At 51.1% G+C, this 17272-nt stretch overlaps 6 protein-coding genes across 6 annotated transcripts; 3 read left to right on the forward strand and 3 right to left on the reverse strand.

Moving 5' to 3' along the window:
- Positions 1-1939: 1939 nt before the first annotated feature.
- BDZ99DRAFT_200881 (PIG-P-domain-containing protein) lies at positions 1940-3497 on the reverse strand. Its single transcript, XM_033713248.1, has one exon. The coding sequence runs from the start codon at positions 3477-3479 to the stop codon at positions 2298-2300; it is 1182 nt and encodes a 393-aa protein (XP_033569544.1). The 5' UTR covers positions 3480-3497; the 3' UTR covers positions 1940-2297.
- A 460-nt stretch (positions 3498-3957) lies between these two features.
- Positions 3958-4505, forward strand: BDZ99DRAFT_527309 (uncharacterized protein; the record flags this gene model as incomplete). Its single annotated transcript, XM_033726239.1, has 2 exons — positions 3958-4230; positions 4278-4505. 2 exons carry the CDS (start codon positions 3958-3960, stop codon positions 4503-4505), a joined length of 501 nt encoding a protein of 166 aa, XP_033569545.1.
- An 861-nt stretch (positions 4506-5366) lies between these two features.
- On the reverse strand, positions 5367-6719 carry BDZ99DRAFT_527310 (uncharacterized protein; the record flags this gene model as incomplete). Its single annotated transcript, XM_033726240.1, has 1 exon — positions 5367-6719. One exon carries the CDS (start codon positions 6717-6719, stop codon positions 5367-5369), a length of 1353 nt encoding a protein of 450 aa, XP_033569546.1.
- A 2219-nt stretch (positions 6720-8938) lies between these two features.
- Positions 8939-10604, forward strand: BDZ99DRAFT_482719 (uncharacterized protein; the record flags this gene model as incomplete). The annotated part of the gene is made up of 5 exons (XM_033722514.1): positions 8939-9199; positions 9344-9475; positions 9512-9877; positions 9926-10312; positions 10443-10604. 5 exons carry the CDS (start codon positions 8939-8941, stop codon positions 10602-10604), a joined length of 1308 nt encoding a protein of 435 aa, XP_033569547.1.
- A 688-nt stretch (positions 10605-11292) lies between these two features.
- BDZ99DRAFT_527312 (uncharacterized protein) lies at positions 11293-12820 on the reverse strand (the record flags this gene model as incomplete). The annotated part of the gene is made up of 3 exons (XM_033726241.1): positions 11293-11794; positions 11873-12434; positions 12739-12820. 3 exons carry the CDS (start codon positions 12818-12820, stop codon positions 11293-11295), a joined length of 1146 nt encoding a protein of 381 aa, XP_033569548.1.
- A 1132-nt stretch (positions 12821-13952) lies between these two features.
- On the forward strand, positions 13953-16805 carry BDZ99DRAFT_527313 (uncharacterized protein; the record flags this gene model as incomplete). The annotated part of the gene is made up of 1 exon (XM_033726242.1): positions 13953-16805. The coding sequence occupies one exon, from the start codon at positions 13953-13955 to the stop codon at positions 16803-16805; it is 2853 nt and encodes a 950-aa protein (XP_033569549.1).
- Positions 16806-17272: the final 467 nt, after the last annotated feature.

A 17272-nucleotide genomic window follows, 5' to 3' on the forward strand; every position in this document is an offset into this window, starting at 1 on the left:
AGCCGCAGGTTGATACCAACTTCGGCACGGCTACTCCGACCTTCGGCGCTTCGAGCTCTGGCCTAGGTACACCGCAGACAAAGAATGATATGACACCTACTCCACCTATCTTCGGCGCTTCAAGCTCGGCTTCAACTACCCAACAACCGGCGCAATCCTTCTCGGCCTTCCCATCCATCGCAGCCTCCGGCGCTTCTGTTAGCTTCAGCACGTCAAGCCCCGCCGGCGGTTTCAAGTTTGGACCTACTTCGACCTCCACGGGCCCACAGCTTCCTGCAACACTAACAGGCCCGAAGACGGCCAACCTTTTCTCCTTTTTACCCTCTAAACCTGCAGGCTCGAGCGCCTCTGCCGCCCTTGGATCCAACTCCGTCGCTACCCAGCCCACCGCGACCCCGCGGGGTTCTGTAGCGAGTCCGTCCACGCCGGCGGCTGCTGCTCCAGTTAAGAAGGCCGAGTACGTGGAGGATAAGGTGGACCACGGGTCTGATGATGAGATTTAAGGCATGTGCGACGGAACAGCATGAGAGAGTTGAAGATTCATCTTGAGCTTGCCCCCACCACCCCCAAATATCCCCCAATCCCCCAAACACAACAAACCCCCTCAAAAAAAAAAAAAAAAAAAAAACCCCCAGCACGCCCCTTCTACATCCTAACGCGCGGGCCCTGGGCCGAGTTCCGGCAGTGCGTGGATGACGGCAACAGAAATGGGCGATTGCTGGGCACAAAAAAGGAACATTAGATAGTGCCGCACAGCGAGGTCTGGCATACTACTTAAAGTTCTCTTTTGAAGGGGGGTTTGAGGCCTTTGCTGGTATCGCTCCCCGGATGGAAGAGGTGACTTTGTGGATGCTGGACCTGCTGGTGCGGTTTTGGGCGTTCTGACTTTTTTTTGACTTGTTCTGGATTTAGCGTTTGGATTTTGCATTTTGCATTTTGCATTTTGCGTTCGCTATGCGAGTACTGCGAGTCGTGTGTTCCGTACTGGGAGGTGGGGCTGGGCTAGACTGAGCTGAGAGCATTTGATAGATGAATGAGAATGAGTATTATGTCAAAGGAGTGCTGTGTGATGATGTGATTTAGTAATCAGATATTACTCTACGTAAACTAGGGTTTTGCATGTTCGATGCTGATGTTAGGGGTAACCCACCTAGCAGGTCGCTGGCTTCTCAAAAAGTGGCTTGCTTTGCGCGACGTTGACGCTTGAGTCCGCTTTCGACGCCAGAATTTTGATTAAGCATATATTATGTTATACGGGCTCTGCTTTTGCATAGTTGACGCCGATGTTAGGGGTAGCTTATGTAGTTGCTAAAAGATAGCCTAATTTACTGTGCGTTGGCTTTTATATTAGATTCTAATGCTAGAATCTTGACTTAACAGATATTACGCTATATAGGAACTGTCTTGTATAATTAATGCTAATGGTAGGGGTGGCTTATGTATTAGGAAGCTAGCTTAATAGAAGGCGGTCTAATCTATGACATGTTAACTTTTACATTAGCTTCTAAGGCCGGATTTTTGACTATATAGATATCGCGCTGCGCATGCATTGTTTTTGGACGAGACTACTTATAACCCCCCTTTTTGTTGCATATAACCCCCCCTAGATTTAGCCTAGCTCCGGCTAGTAACAACTTTATTCCACCAATTAGGCTGTCGCTTAGGCGATAATGATGTTCAATAACGGGTTTTAATTCACCAATACAGCACCGGATCTCTCCACCAGATCTCTCCGCTAGACAAGCCGGCACCCTAACAGTAACCTAGGGCTCTATTTCCTTAGTCGCTAACAGTTAACCAGCCCTAGAGGACGCCCCTCTGTCTCCTCCCAAGGAGGAAGCTGTTTATAGTGAAGGAGCCGATGCAGCAGGAGGATATTCGGGTGTAAGACCTTGGTACAATGGTGTATACGGCGTTTCTTTCAATTAGCAATTGAGAGGCGGCCATCTAGACGCTTTCCGCTTCTAGGCTAGCTAGAGTAGATGGAGTGAATAGACTGTTGTTATTGTATATATATATATCCTATGCGATTCGTGTATACATCCTTTCCGATTTGTATAGCCTTGCCGTTTTGTATAGCCTTGCTGTTTTACGCATCTAACAAGCGAGTGAATATAATTGGTGGAACAATATTAATACGGGACGGAGCTAGGCTAAATCTAGGGGGGGTTATATGCAGCAAAAAGGGGGGTTATGAGTAGTCTCGTCCTTGTTTTTGAGTCCTGGACACCGATGTTTAGGGTAGCCCAGCGATGAAATGAAAACAATGACAAATGATTTGATTAAAACGAGAACGATCAGAACTCCGCTGATTCCCTTTGATGCGTCATCCTACCCTTTTGCACTCCACTAGTATCCCCAGGATTGCTCTCCATTTCCCAGGGCTCTCTATCACGCCCATCCCCGTACAAAATCTCACAAACGCCTCCAATCGGCACATCCATGACCGCATCCGTCCCCATCGACCACAGCCTCCTCCAATCAACCTCCTCCTCAGCACCATACTGATACAAACTCAGCGAATTACTCCTCGTCCCGCCCTTCCCGCCCTCGCGCTCCTCCACTCGCCTCGCGCGTCCCCTCACAATCTTCCCATTCCGCCGATCCACAACCGCAACCGCTGCGCACGCATCTACCAAGTTCTCGCAACTCTTCAGCGGCAGAGTCAGGTATCCAGTATTATAGCTCGCCAGCGCCACGTATATCCAGCCCACCCCGACGACCAGCCACGCCGGCACGGCCAGCGCCCACCACCGGTTCGGGTAGTAGTGGATCCCTAGCTGATGCAGGAACGGCGACGGGAGATAGGCCCAGAGTATGTACATGCAGAAGGCGGCGCTGCTGGCGAGGTAGAGCGCGAAACCGTAGTATTCATATGTTGGCACTTTGGGGCTTGCGCGAGGGACGGTCGGCGCGGCGCGCGCGGAGGTGGTGAGGCGGGCGAGCGTCGCGGAAGAGTTGGGAGTTGTGGTTATGTCGACGTCGGAGCTATCGGGGGTGGTGGGGCGCGAAGTCTGGGTGCTGAAGGAGGGGCGGAGGAGGGAGGTGAGGCTGGGCGAGGGCGGCAGCGGCGTCGGCGGGCGATTGTAAAAGGGTGGGAAGAGGCTGCTGACTGTGTGTGGTGGGAGATGGGTATGAGAGCGAGAGGTATAGAGGGGTCGCGACGCCGGCGCGGGGTTGGTGTCGCTGTCGCTGTCAGAGTCTGAAGGGTTCATCCCGAAGAGATTATCGTCCTCTTCTTCCTCATCATTGTCTTCCACGGAGGCGGGCACGGATGGAGGTTCGGATAGCGGTTCAGACGGGGAGGTGGTTATGGTAGGAGAAACGAGGGGACCGCCCGGGGGTGCTTGGTTTTCGGGCGACGCAAGGGCGGATCTGGAGGCGGGCGTCATCTCGAGGGAGTGGAGGGTTGGGAGGTTGGGGGTGGACTTGGATTGGAAGCCCGCAGGGACAGCATTGCCTCGACTGTGCGGCGCCATGATGGCGATGTGTGGTGGTGGTGGTTTGGGACGGAACGAGGCTGCGGTCGCGTTAAGCTTCGGCTAAATTAAACGCCGCGCCGGTCCCATCCGGGAACTTCCGTGGAACATCGTTCGCCCGCTTCTCCGACCTCCTTTTCGTCCCATCTATTTGAGAAGTCATTTCGCATGATGATACAACTACAACATCTCCTGTTAATTCCGTGCATAACGTCACTCTAGATGTGCTCAAAATGGAGATCGCATTCTACTCGGAATAAATTAGTTCTAGGTCAACAAATTGATTTTTGACGACTAGAATCTAACGCATCTGCTGTGTAGAGCTCCCTAGGATGTTTGGGTTACATCTATCTAGATCAGAGCTTTCCAAATCCATGCCAGGCATAGCGCATCTTTCTCACATCCGGCTCATGAATACGATCCTCCGTCCAACGTGGTGCTTGAAAATACTATGATATGCATGCGAAACCTGGCAAGGATGGTGAATATACCCCACCTTGCTGGCTTCCTATCATGGAGCATAGGCTTGACGCTACGAAACGCTGATGTCACCCCAATTCGATCGCCAAGCTGGCCCGATATCTTAGGTGGAGCGAGCTCGGGAAAGGGCGAGTGGGGCGTGAACGTGCGCGCCCGATCGATCTATTATCCCACCGAGCGACCCTTGAACTCCATCCACCATCAGCTCAGTCCCACCGTACTCAAAAAGCTGCTCTTCCCCCGCTCGCAGTCAAAGTTCCGCATATCAAAGGTGACACAGCCACAAACATGGCCTCCACATCCTCTAAACTCCTACAGACTACCAACTTCCAACAACCAACCGAAACCATGGGCGAGTTGGCAGATCAACACACGGAGGACAGCTATATCGAGTGGATGGAGGAGGAGATGCAGGAAGAAGAAGATAGAGCTGCCGAGGAAGCTCGGAATGATGAGGCGGAAGCTCAGGCGGAACAGGAGGCCGGTGAAGCTCAGGCGGAGCACGAGGCCGAGGAAGCCAGCAGCGGCGGAGAGCCCAGGAACTGAGTGCGCAGGATCTGACAGTTACTCGGTAAGTTATGGGCCCGAAAAGAAAAATGATGCACGCGGCTGACAGTAACGCTGCGCAGATTCGGTGATGGTTTCAAGCCCTGACGATGGCGACGGAGTTGATGCCACTGGGTGGCGTCCATCTAGAATCGGCGGAAGATAGACGACGTTGACTTTTACGACGATACAGAGTCTACATGAAGCTATGCAATACAACAATCCAAGAGTCTCATACATCCCACTATCTGCAAGGGTGATGCTATGTTCGTGTGCTAGAGATTACTGACGTAAACTATTGAGAACGACTGCTCACACATATGTCTGTTTACCCGTCCTTGATTACCTCAGTATTCCTGACCAGTAGGAGACACTCCGCGTGTTCATGTATTAGAGTGCTTTTATTATGTAGAGTGTAAGTTTCTTGTGAACCTAGGGTCATATTGAAACCATACCTCCAAGCCCCAGTTTTCATGAGATGTACACTTAGCTCACGGTGTTATCAATCCTTCTCAAAGTTTCTGGGTCCTTTCCCCTTGCCTTCCAATATGGAATCTCTTGTCTACCACGACGTTAGATGCTACTCCCTCGTAGACCCGGGGGTGTCTCCCAATTATATTTTCACTCGCAAATATGCCCCTGCCTACGCTCGATTTGCGAGTCGTCTCACGCACAATTCTTATCGTCAGTCATCACGAGAATATCTTGTTTAAATTAGATCAAGTTCATTCAATTGACTAGTATTGATAGTAAACTAAGTCAATAGCCCCAGACCCCAAAGGTCCCTATCTTCCTCGTCAAACACTCTTCATTCGAAACCTAGGGAATGGAGTGAGCTAAGTTGAGATACGCCAACAATATCTAGTGCTCTGTAGGCGTGTTCTTCAAACCGGGTGCCTGTGCTTCCATCACCACGGCGGGTGCACGGGTATCGACTTCCATCTTCGAGCCCTCAACTGCCTTGCCAAGAACCTCTGCAGCGCCGTTGATCTTTTTGGGTCTCGCCTCAGCCTCCTTGCGCATCGCTCGGATCTTCGCAATCTGACCACTGACGCCCTCGAGGTATGCCTTCTCGGTTTGGGACTGCTTCTGCTGTTGCAAAAGGCGCCAAAAGACCTCCGCCTCCATCTCGACGCAGTTGTCAGCTATAGCGGCCTGCTCGGACTGAGACGTGTACGGCAAGTCGTAGAAGATCCACAAATGGCTCGGGCCATGCTGCTCATACATCTTGACCAGCGACTTCTGGCGGAGCGGCTTGAAATCCTTCTCTAATTTGAACTGTTGGCGGACAATCGGCTGCTGTTGCAGCGCGGCACGCGTCGCGGCATCGACGAAGACTCGCGGCTGAAGGCGCGTCTCTAGCAGCTTGACGGACTGCCAGTATTCCTTGAATGTCTCCACCCGTTTTGTCCACTTGGAGCTTTCGTTCTTGTCTGCCGAGTCTTCCTTCGCGATTTGCTTTGTGTACCAGTCCAACGATACGGGCTTGAACTGCATGCCCTGGCGCAAGAAGAACTTGAAGAACTCGGCTTCGCGGGCCCGGCTGAAGGCAACCAGCTCATCCTCGGAAATTATCGGTTCCTTGTTCCGGAGGTAGCGCTTGTTGTACTTGTCGTAGGTTGTAGCGAGCTTGCGGACGCCGTCCAGGCGGAAGGCGTACATGTCGTCTGCGAGCTCAGGCCAGGTCTCTTGGAGCTCATCGGGGCGTAGCTCTAGCTCATCGAGTTCTTTGGGGACGAACAGCGCAAGCAGCGTCTCGGGAAGGACGTGAGATTCCGAAGGTGTTTCGCTCGTCGCGTCCACTTCCATCGAGCCGGTTGGGGCGGGGTGCGGTCTGACCTCCACGACCTGCTTGTCTCTAAGAAGCTTTTCCATAGCCTTCTTGTCCGAAGCAATCTTTTTCTTGGCTTGGGCTTCGAGCTTCATCTTGTTCGAGTGGGCCCGTTTCTCTTGTTCCAGCATGGTGGCCTTCGTCTCGAGATCCATCTTCTCTTTCCACGCCTCCGAATCCACGTCGACTATAGCTGTTTTGACCTTTGTGTTGTCTAGCATTTGCTTTTCGGATGCAGTGAGCGCCACACTAAGAGGAGAGTCGCCAATTTGGCCAGCGTGAGGAGTGCCGGTGACCTTGACGTCGTTAAGGTCCATCGTCTCGTTAGGCTCGCTGGGAGGAGTTTCGGGGGCGAAGCGGGGCTTTGGGGTGAAACCAGACATGCTCGACTTCTGGCGAAATCTTTGACAAATGATAGTTTTGGTGTTGATGTTCGAGGGCTTGCGGAGTTTTGAAGCTGTGGTGAGGTGGGGTTGTGGAGATGAAGGTGGGTGTGTACGAGAAAGAATGGAAATAGACGAGGGTCATTTATACTAGTGACCTAGAATGTTCCTGCAGTAACAGGCATACACCGTGGGCTTAAGAAGATTACCACATCCATGACACGTCGATCTGTTCACGTGAGATTTAGGTATGATGTATGTCCTATTCATTGTGTGCCGAGTACAAGTGCATATATAATGTCGCGTCACGCATCTTTGTACAATGTTTTGCCGCTGCTTGGAGTACCTCAGTAGTTTCTACAGATCTGCACCAATGAAAACTTATCGTCCTGAGGATTCTGTACAGCACTATAACAATGGTTTAGGCACTCCTTCGGTCTGCTAAGGGTATCCTAATAGGCTTCTGGAACTCTAGATATAATGAAGACTCAACGCAGTGGGAATCGGACTACCGTTTGACTGGTTGAAGACGTGGCAGCCAATTAGAATGCTCCTACGCACGTCTGCCTACGCGTCTCAGCTGTACAGGGTTCACTTCTCAGCTGGACAAGGTTCACCTGTTGTTTTGTCACCGTTGCTGCCTGCAACCCCTGGTCTCTCTTCACTATATAGCCACTCGTTAGCACCTCAATACAACTCATGCTTTCCTCACTGATCCTTTGCCCTTCCTACGCCAGCTGCCAACACGTGCCAGCTATGGTACCCCTTACAGTGGTTCCGAGCGAGCAAGAGCTGCGCCCGAGTAGTGAGATGTCCGTATGCCCAAACTTATGACCTTGTACTAGAAGCTCATTCAGCTACTTCAGCTGACGCTACAGGAGCCCCGATAAAAAATCTCTGCCAGGGAGACGACACGCACGAAGAACACACTTTCTATCTTCTGATGACTGAATGCGGCCTTGGAAGCGCCCTGGTATTGATCTGTCTGTACTTGTTTGCCACTCCCCAAGTTTGCTTCCCAAACATACCACCTGAGAAAAAACATAACCTTTCAGTTCATATGAGGAGCCGGTTTACAATTTATTAGGATAAGCATCTCTTTTTATCCGTATTACTAGATCACAGGATCCAGGCAGATGAATATTTCATCGGTTGTGCCGCCTTGGGAAACCAGACACCTGTGTTAGGAGGAGCCCACTGGTGTGAGCGCCCGCTAATCAAGAGGTAGCTCAGATGAGACTTCCTTGAATAGAACAACATGCCTATAAGTTTGAGAGGCCATGGGAGTACCTCGAATAGTGGCAAATGAGTGTGCACAAGCTTATCGGAGCCACACTAAGAATCCGGTTCGCTCGCTCAGGGAGGTCTCTGAAGCGTTGCTACCACCTCCAGATCGCTAAATCTATCTTGAAGCCCCCAAACTAGCGGCATGACAAGTCGCTTTAAACTGCGCTCTGATTTACGCCATCAGGGGCTTTACGTCTTGTTTCAATTCGTGATGCCAGGCGGAGCCATCCCACGCAGTGGCTAACAAGTGTTACACATACTAGATGTTTTAGCTAATATATGCTCTCGATCGATTCCCGAACGAGCACCTCCGCTCCGAATCACGTGCCTATGCTGAATGAGACTTTATTTCTCTGAGACGCCTCTTCCCAGTTCCGTTTACGTCAATCTGCCGCCGTCTGCAATGCCTCGATATACTATTAGACATACCGACAATATCAGTTTGAACAATATCTGAACTCGCTTGACCACCTCAAACGATGTTCCCTCCGCACGACAAAAGGTGGATTATTCGGCTACAATTCTCATAATCATTTTAGGTCTAGCATCCATACTTTGCGAAGGGCCTCATCTTGCATCTGTGTACATCTAATTGCCACTGTCTGAAGTGGCTTTACACACTCTCCCGATCCACACAAGACTAATTTGAGCAACCGATGGACTTGCTTGGCCACCTCAGACGGTGCTCTCCCCTTTCCAAGGAGAGGTAGATTTCGAACTCTAAATCATGTTTTCATATCAGATTTGGCGTCTTCGCCTTCTGAAATGTCGTCATATGGTAGATCTGAGAATACCTAGATGTCGTTGTCAGTACTGCCTCAACATTGTTAGAAAAATACGGAAAAGAGTGCTTTGAACAGCTCAAAGTCTCGCTGGGCCACCTCAGACGGCGCCAACCCGTCACAAGCTATGAATCTCTCCGGAGCGTAAAAATGTTTTCCCGTGGCTTCGTACTTCTCCACCCACAGATGCCCCACCGAACCTTTCCCGCCAGCCTCTCATCAACCTCCTCCTCCTATCCACTTTGTCCCAACATGGAAGAAATTCTACCGCGCTTGCTGGACCAAATGGCGCTTGATGGCCCTAAGACTGGAATAAACGCCCCAGCCCCGGAGATTCTCCACATCATCTTCGATTTCCTTGACCTCTGCGAAGTGAAGTCCCTCCGCCTCACCAATAAGGCGCTTAGTGAGGTTGGAGCAAGCCACATCATACCATGAGCCACAGTGGATTTCAACCCCCAAAGCTTCGAACGGGTCTCCGTAATACTACAACATCCCATTGTTCCCTCATACATAACCACGCCGAGACTCGACGGGAGCTGCACAATCCCACAGCTCGCCGACCGCGCCTCGTTCGATGTAATCTTCAAATGGCATATAGCGTGGACGAAAGCGCAAGAACTTGGCCTCTTTCCTACAATAGACGGCACCAAGCCCGAGCAAGAGATCAAGCAGCGGAACCCAAAAGTTCACTGAGACTACCTCGCTGACACCAATCGCGAGCTTTATCAGAACGCTATTGAGGGGCTTGCGGTACATCTTCGCCAACATCCTGCAGAAACGTGGGCAACATGGTACTCCAAGGTTGTGAAGGCATCGGTAGGATACAACCGTTCAGACATCGTTCCAGCTACTCCGGCCGTTTATCGTGCGTACGGACAATACTGCGAATTTCATCGTTGGCAGCAGGACCTTTGGAATGGATCGGGTGCCTGGCGCATGATTTCCCGCGTTATCAAGAGCCTTCCAGCGCTCCAGAGCATCGAATTATCGCGCGGCGACTTCAAAACCCTACACCAGATATACACCAACGGGCTCCGCGCATTGAGATTCGAGACCGGGGAGTACCAGCTGCTTCTACTGCTGATGGTATGCTTCTACACTGGAACAAAGCTGAAGAAACTACATGTCGAACAGCTTTCTCGACGCTTCTTCGGAACACTGGACGAATGCACCGACGACATCATGCGTGCGACGGCGAATCTCACCCACTTGCATATCAACTTTACGCCCGCTGTATGGCACAATGTGAACGGAAATCCACAGCTGGACTTCCAAGGCGCCGGCTGGGTCACCAGCTCAAACTCATGGAGGAGTGGGCATTTGACGGCATTCCTGGGAAACCTGAAGAAACCGGAAGACCTCACTCTCCGAAACCATCACGTGCGCCCTATCTCTCAACGGCACGTTACCTGGATGTCGCTGGGAGAAATGTTCGGAGCCATTTCACCTGCGGAGCCTGAAGGTCTTGAGGCTCAACTACATCACTACCACCGAGGAAGATCTTGTCGCGTTCTTAGGAAGGTACGCAAGCACGCTCGACGTTCTAGAAATCCGACGAATCAAACTCACCGCGGGAGCTTGGTTTTCTACACTACCGCAACTGCACGAGATTGTTTCAGAGGGATCTATCAAGTCTGTTTCGTTCCAACAGGGTTTGTACGAGCACGAGGCGGGATCGTCGCCACCAGCGCGCTTCAGAGTATACAATTCCAGTCGGCTGAGGGCGGTCAAGAGGTTGCGCGATTACCTAACGCGCAGGGTAGATTGCCCAGTCACGCGAGATACTTATAGGCACTGGGAATTGGATGATTGAATGGTGTATGGCATGAGTGCCTGGCTGTGAGTCGAGTTGGACAGGCAAGCAGTAAGATTTGGTGAAATGGGAGTTGGCTTGTGTAGGATAGTCGAATATAAACTCAGGTACCGGAAGGATGTTTCGTGGACCTATCCGCCACTGTTTGAGGTACCTTTAGGAGGTAAGAAAGCTCTATTTGGAAAGTTTGTGAAAGATCTGGAAAGTAGCCGAGTCCGCTCGGGCACTGTTATGGAGTGGACAAACTTGACGTACTAACCGCTGGATGAATACTGCACTGAAGCATCCGTCATATCATTAGATAAGGTCCTTGGGTTTCTGCTAGGTCATTGGTTTAGGCATCTCGATATCCCACTACTCGGGCTCCGGTCCTGCTCGCCTGATACCACTGTGAGAGGTGGCCCAACTGATAGGAAGCCGATGAGGTAAGAGGTAGCGTGATTCTCACTACACCGAACTTCACATTGTTCTTAGAGTTTTGCAAAGAGTGTGGGGATGTAAAGGTATATCTATGAAAATCGGCATTTTAGAACTAATATCCGGGGTTCCAATTCAGCCTCGAGTTGACGCAAGACTCGTAAAATGCTATACTCCATATCCACAAAACCCTATGTACACCCCTAGGAACAACACCTCCGACACTCTCAGATCTCCCGATATCCATGTTGCCAAACCACTAGCTTCCACCTCAAAAGATGACCGGAAATAGTGGTTGATAGCGACGAGGCGTGCATCGGGTATTGTTCATAGTAATTGGGCAGAATCCGCGGTCCTTTAGATATGCTTCGACCTGATTTTGCTGCGCTTTTACCCGAATTGGTTGGAAATCTTCGGAATTATCGCATATTATCTCTTCAAAGCAAGTGCGTGGATTGTTGATTTGCTCTAGTAGATGTCCGCGAACGGTGATGGTGTCTAGCTTGAAATCCGAGGAAGAGATGATGGCCTGCAGTCTAGGAAGAAGCGATGCCCAGGAGCCTGCAGAAAGCATGATTGTTTCGAGACTGAGTATCTTGAGCGTATTTTTATGGTCCGAGATGAAGGAGATCAGAGTTCCTTCCTCAGCTTCGAGGTAGCCGATGGAGAATTCTCCAAGCTTGGGCCAGATGTTGCGCCCGAACATGCTCCTGAAGACTCCAGGGAATATTGTCGGGATTCCGTGTGGTATCATCAAGAAGGTTGGGCGGAATCTGACATGCATTTTGCGTAACTATGTCATGTTTCGGATGAAGTCGTAGAATTCGCCAGTAGCAAAATGTTGGCGGCACTCTCTAATTCCATAACCGTTCTCGGGACTCCACCCCCTCTCCTTGGCTGTTATCTCAAGACTAATGCTGTCCAAGTCCGCTGTTGCCTTATCGATTTTCTTAGTGAGTTCCACGCATTTAGGCTCGGCAGTGCAAGTGAAGAAGAAAAGATCCGCGACCTTGTTGATGGCCAGTGTGGTGATTTTCTTCTCCTTCTCAGCGCAGGCTAAGAACAACGATAGCATAGCCGGAATGCCACGCCGGTACAAATGCAAGTCGGCGTATAAGCTTGTACGATGATCCATGGACTCGTGAATGAGAGAACCCCCCGGGTATTTTGATCGAATATGGATGTCGGTCATCTTTGGCATCAATCCCAACAGCGTCCGGAAGTGGTCGGAGAGTCTAGAGGGAGCCCCACCAATCCTGTCGCCGAATAATTGTTTCTGCCATTCCATCTTCTGTTGGTGCGCCCTCAGTTTTCCAACTAGATCACCAACGTCGAAAGACGGATGATTAACCTCTCGAAAGAACGATGGGTCATCCTCGAATATATATTCGACGCCAGTCAAATCTAGCTTCACTCACTTGTTGTTACCAGCTCGGGGTGGCGAACGGTTGAAACGAGCTGGCAGCATCTCGTGGTATCGGCGGCGATCCTCATCTGAAATCCCATACATCACACCTCTAGCGTCGATATCCAGGCCTGTGACATGGTTCTTGAACACAGGGTGCTCGAGCATCAACTCTAGTTGTCTATAGGTTTCCTCCTAGAGATAGTAGGTAACCTTAGATATGAGATGCTCATCTGCAACTTTGCTGAGCCTTTTGTTGACGAGGCGTAGAGACTGGAGGGCCGATTTGTCAAGATTGTCGCAAATGATGACCTAGCTCTGTGGGCAAGCCGTTCAGAGTTGGCGGATTTGGGACGAAGCCGAGTTCGCGAAGATCTTCCAAGAGGTCGCTCATGGTGGACGGTGTTTTTCGATCGTTACTTCACTGTTGTGAGCTTGGAATGATGGGGCCATATGTGGTTGATGTGAGTAGGAAGGTGGACGTTTGCAGCTGAAAGAAAGGAGTCGAGACCCGAGCCGAGAGCGCGCTAAGGTGAGAATTCCGAAATGGATCGGGGAATTGAAAGACCGTAGGAGCTCATTCACCGAAGTATCTACGCCACTGTGTTATAAGCGCATGCAGCATGAGATATCGAGACTGGAAGCGATAAAAGATACATTAGTAAGGAGTATTGTTGAGATCGTATTTATTGATGATACCCCGTAGCTACTGAACACAGGTATAATGCGTGTACTTCATAGAGCTGGATGGACATGCTGCTATATCGTTTCATGTCTCTGATTGTTATGGATCCAACAGGGGTGTTCGTTTCGTTCAGTCGAGATAAAGACATGGTGGAGAAGAATGTCTGTCGATTAATTGAAGGGGACTGTGTTGGATTATGACGATCGGCTACCATGTCTTGTATTAGACATGTGGTTGGCTGGTGAAATAAGTTCAGACATGACTTAGCACTTTCACGACCTGGCCAGGAAGCCGTGAATGGCTTTGAAGCTAGCCTCTCCAATCATGCAGTGACTGATATTCACGTGACTCCAGTCCCGGCGTCTTTTTGACTCCTTCTTCCGACAGAGCTATAGCACGTTTATGTTCCCGCACACAACCTCGCTTGGAATTTTGGGACACCACCAGCAACTTCAACTGCGAGGCTTTCATCATCCTCGCCACACCTGCGAATCTACTCGCAACCCTATCCACCGCCTCTCTCGACACTAGCAGGTATATTGTTACACTTCCCATATCCGTCTGCACCGGTTTTCTAACCACGCGACTGGAGGGCACTGTGCTGACCTGCTGCCAAGTTTGCCTCCATCTCAAATCTCGCGATCATCAACATCAACGCCCTGTCTAGGGTCAGGTACGTCAAACGCCATGTCCATCGCGCGCACTCCGCCCTGCGCCTACTCCCTTCATCCTCTGCCCTACGCCACCACCTACTCAACTCACAGCATCCCCTCGTTTGCAGCACAACTTCCTCTAACTTACCAACTGACATCGCGCCTTTCCCCAGGACCGGACAGGAACGATGGCTACCCCAACGTACAACATTCACTACCATTTCGATGGAGTTTTCCTCGGTGGCCCGAACATCCTGCCGCACGCCTGCAGCGGGGAGCACTCTATATTGCCTCCTGATACTGAAGACTTGCCGCAAGACGACACATCTCCTCATCGGCCATCAACCCAAGGCCGTAGGTCCTTCATCTCCCGGTCTCCACCATCGGCACCGAACCAACTTGCTACATGGCTGAGTTCTCCTGCGGTCGCACCGTTTTGTCTGTTTGCAGGGCTGCTGTTCGCTCATAACAGGTTTGGGGTGTTGAGTTTGTCACTGGGGCTCCTACACAAGATCCTGGATACTCTCCCAGCATCAACGCAGAATGCTGTTTTCGAATCAGTCGCCTCTTCTCCGCCCGAGCAAGTCTCCTCCGCTGTTTGCCGCACGGCCTCGCGTGCTGTGGATTTACATAGTGGAAACTCCAACCGGCCGAGAAGCAATGGAAGCAGAGTTGCTCCAACATTCTTCCCGTGGCTGCAATTTTCATCCAACACACACACTGAATTCGTCTTCTCGGTAGATGACATCATTCACCACTTCCTTTGGGCAGCCTTCCGCAATCAGGTACTTGCTCGACACGCCATCGACCTGTCCGCCGCTCATGATACTTTTGGGCTGGTTAAAGAGGGTACTCCATTAGAAGTCTTCTTGGTGCCCCTCGTCCGATTCCTGCTATCTCAACTAGAACAGGAGCAGAACAAGATCGATGTTGTCCCCCAAGCCCTTGCCCCGCTCAGCTTGGTACTGCCAGAGCAGGCCGTGGAAAATACCAGTTCGAGCCAGAACATCCACCAAGAAGGCATTGCGGCGTCTGTGAGGCCGGTGAATGTGGCTGACATTGCGACCCACACTGATGGAAATATGGCTGCATTTCCCAGTCCAACCCACGAGGAACTGCATGTCCACAAAACTCCATCAGGTTCACTTTTGACTTTGGATTCTAAGCCTGGCAAGATTGGAAGACACGTAGGCGAATCGCCGCAATCCCACGAGAAGGAACCAGTAGCAGCACCAGAGCTTTCCAACAGGGATCTTGCCCGCGCCGAGTCCGGCCCCGGTGATGCTCATGCCGAAGAGCAAGGAATGTCTCAGGGCCTGCAGAATGAAGGCCACCAAACATCTGACAGTGGGGTTCAGTCCACAGCGAGTCAGACTATCCAGGGATCTATGCAGCCTCACCCTAACGATCAGGTTGCCCCGACAGTCTCTCTACCTATAGCTCCGACCCCAAACGGAGATATTGAAGCACCGGTTACTGACTTTAGCGCCAATGAATCCATTGCTATGGACACGCAATCATTCTTGGCCGCCGAACAGCCAGCCAATCAGGACGGTCCAATTAACAACGTCGGCGAAAGCGCTAGTGGATTTCAAGAGGAATCCGAAAATATCCCCGGAAGAGTTTATGATAGACCCGATATGACAACTTTTCAAATGGAGGACGCGCCACCACTGGAAGCTCCCTCACCGAACACCGCTTTGCAGACTTCAGCATCGTCATCCGGATCTGACATTAACTCGGCAAATGGAGCTTCGTACTTTCAGCCCCTCGGTGTGTTGCCTCAAATCTCTCGGGGTCCCACTTTGAGCCACCCTGTGCATACTCAATCGCGGGTTTTTGAGCCTTTGGTTCCAGAGTCTTCTATGGAATCCACGGAAGCTTCTGTTGACATGATGCATATCGACAGCTTAAGCAACGAAGAGGCTGCTTATGCGAGTTTTCTGAATGGTCTAGATCATCTCGGATACCCATTGGGGTTTGACCTGGAGAAAGATACTCTTTCCAGGTGGCAGGATCTGGCCCGCTACGAGACTTTTAGGCTACATTTGCCGTACGAGATTGAACCGCTTGACAGTCTGATCGAGGATTCTGGGTACTTGATCCTCGATAACCCCTGGCACCGAACTCCAGCGCCATGGGAGAATAACAGCTCACCCACCAATGGCCGCGTCGCTGACACCAATGCCCCCAAGCCAACAAACAAAGGGAAGCAGAGGGCAACTGAAGAGGAGGTTAGGGAACAAGAGGCCGCTAGCCAGAACCGCTACTGGGGTGCGAAAGTCTCGACGTATTCGCTTTCTGTAGTTCCAGAAGAACAGGCCATGATCTCTCCAACCCCTGGGATCACACAAAACTCCTATGAAAGCCTTGAGACTTCGCTTCAAGATGGCCGTTCACTTCGCATTGGCTCCCTTAGTACGGCTCAGCTCCGTGCTCGTAATTCTGGGAATTCTGAAGCTGGCGAATCGTCTTCTTCCAATCCAGACTTCCAAGGTCTTAGTGATCAATCGCGATTCAGCAATGACATGAGGGCAAGTCTGCCGGACGTCCCTATTGCAGAAACACTGGACGAAAACAAGAGAGGCGCGCCAGTTGAACGCAAGAGAGACATTCAGAAGGCGAAGACAAAGCGGATCGTGCTGACGCCTAGACTAAATCTGGGAAACGGGCAATCAAGGACGATTTCGAAGAAGGCCTCCAACTTTACTGATGAGACTTCGGGCCTTACTGACGACACATCTGGCTCTACCGACGAGCCTTCCGACCTTGACGATGAGGACCTCAAAGGCCTTTTGGCTTCTGCCCTGTACGGCTCAGAAAGTCAAATGACGCAGCGCAACACAGGACGCAACCTCGATATTCCCGATGACATTCCCGAACTCGACATTGAGGAGCCCGTGGATGAGAATGAGCAAACCACCTTTGGGGCAAATGTTGGGGACAAGCGGAAGAGTGAATGGGTGGAGGATCCGGCCACGGACGAGGCTCAGAAGACGAAACGGGAGAAGTTGGCCAGCATCGCGCATAAGCGTTGTTGAACGTGTAGTGTGTTGACTAAGACTTGTAAGCACACTGCCTAATAAAACGACCGGACTTTCACTAACTTATCATCAGCATTTCCTTTGCTTTCTCTTCTCTCATCTTGTCATGTGCCACATGTTAAGACTTTGGTCAGTGGCATAGTTTGTAAGCGATTCTACAGGGCGTAGATCATATGCTAGAAGCCTAAATGCCTTTTCTTTTTGTACTATATATAGCAGCGCAGAGTCATTTCCCAGGCCACACTCCTATCCCAACCTCCCTTCTGATATGCCGGCCATAAACTCGTGCTGCGGCAGCGCTGTGGCCTGTTTTTGGCGTCTTGGTATAGAGGACGAATAGAGGCCGGGATATGGCAGTGTGGCTTTGCGTAGGTTGGAGTGCGAGCGAGTAACCTACCCACATCTCTTTTCTGATGTGTTGTTCAGTACGGCTTCACGGCTGGAAGGACGGGCCGCAAGGTACA

The sequence above is a fragment of the Mytilinidion resinicola genome (assembly GCF_010093595.1).
Source record: "Mytilinidion resinicola strain CBS 304.34 unplaced genomic scaffold BDZ99scaffold_31, whole genome shotgun sequence".
In the NCBI taxonomy this organism is placed as follows: Eukaryota; Fungi; Ascomycota; class Dothideomycetes; order Mytilinidiales; family Mytilinidiaceae; genus Mytilinidion; species Mytilinidion resinicola.

Coding starts and splice junctions, on each gene's coding strand:
- BDZ99DRAFT_200881 (XM_033713248.1), bottom strand. CDS start 3,479: ATGGCGCCGCACAGTCGAGGCAATGCTGTCCCTGCGGGCTTCCAATCC.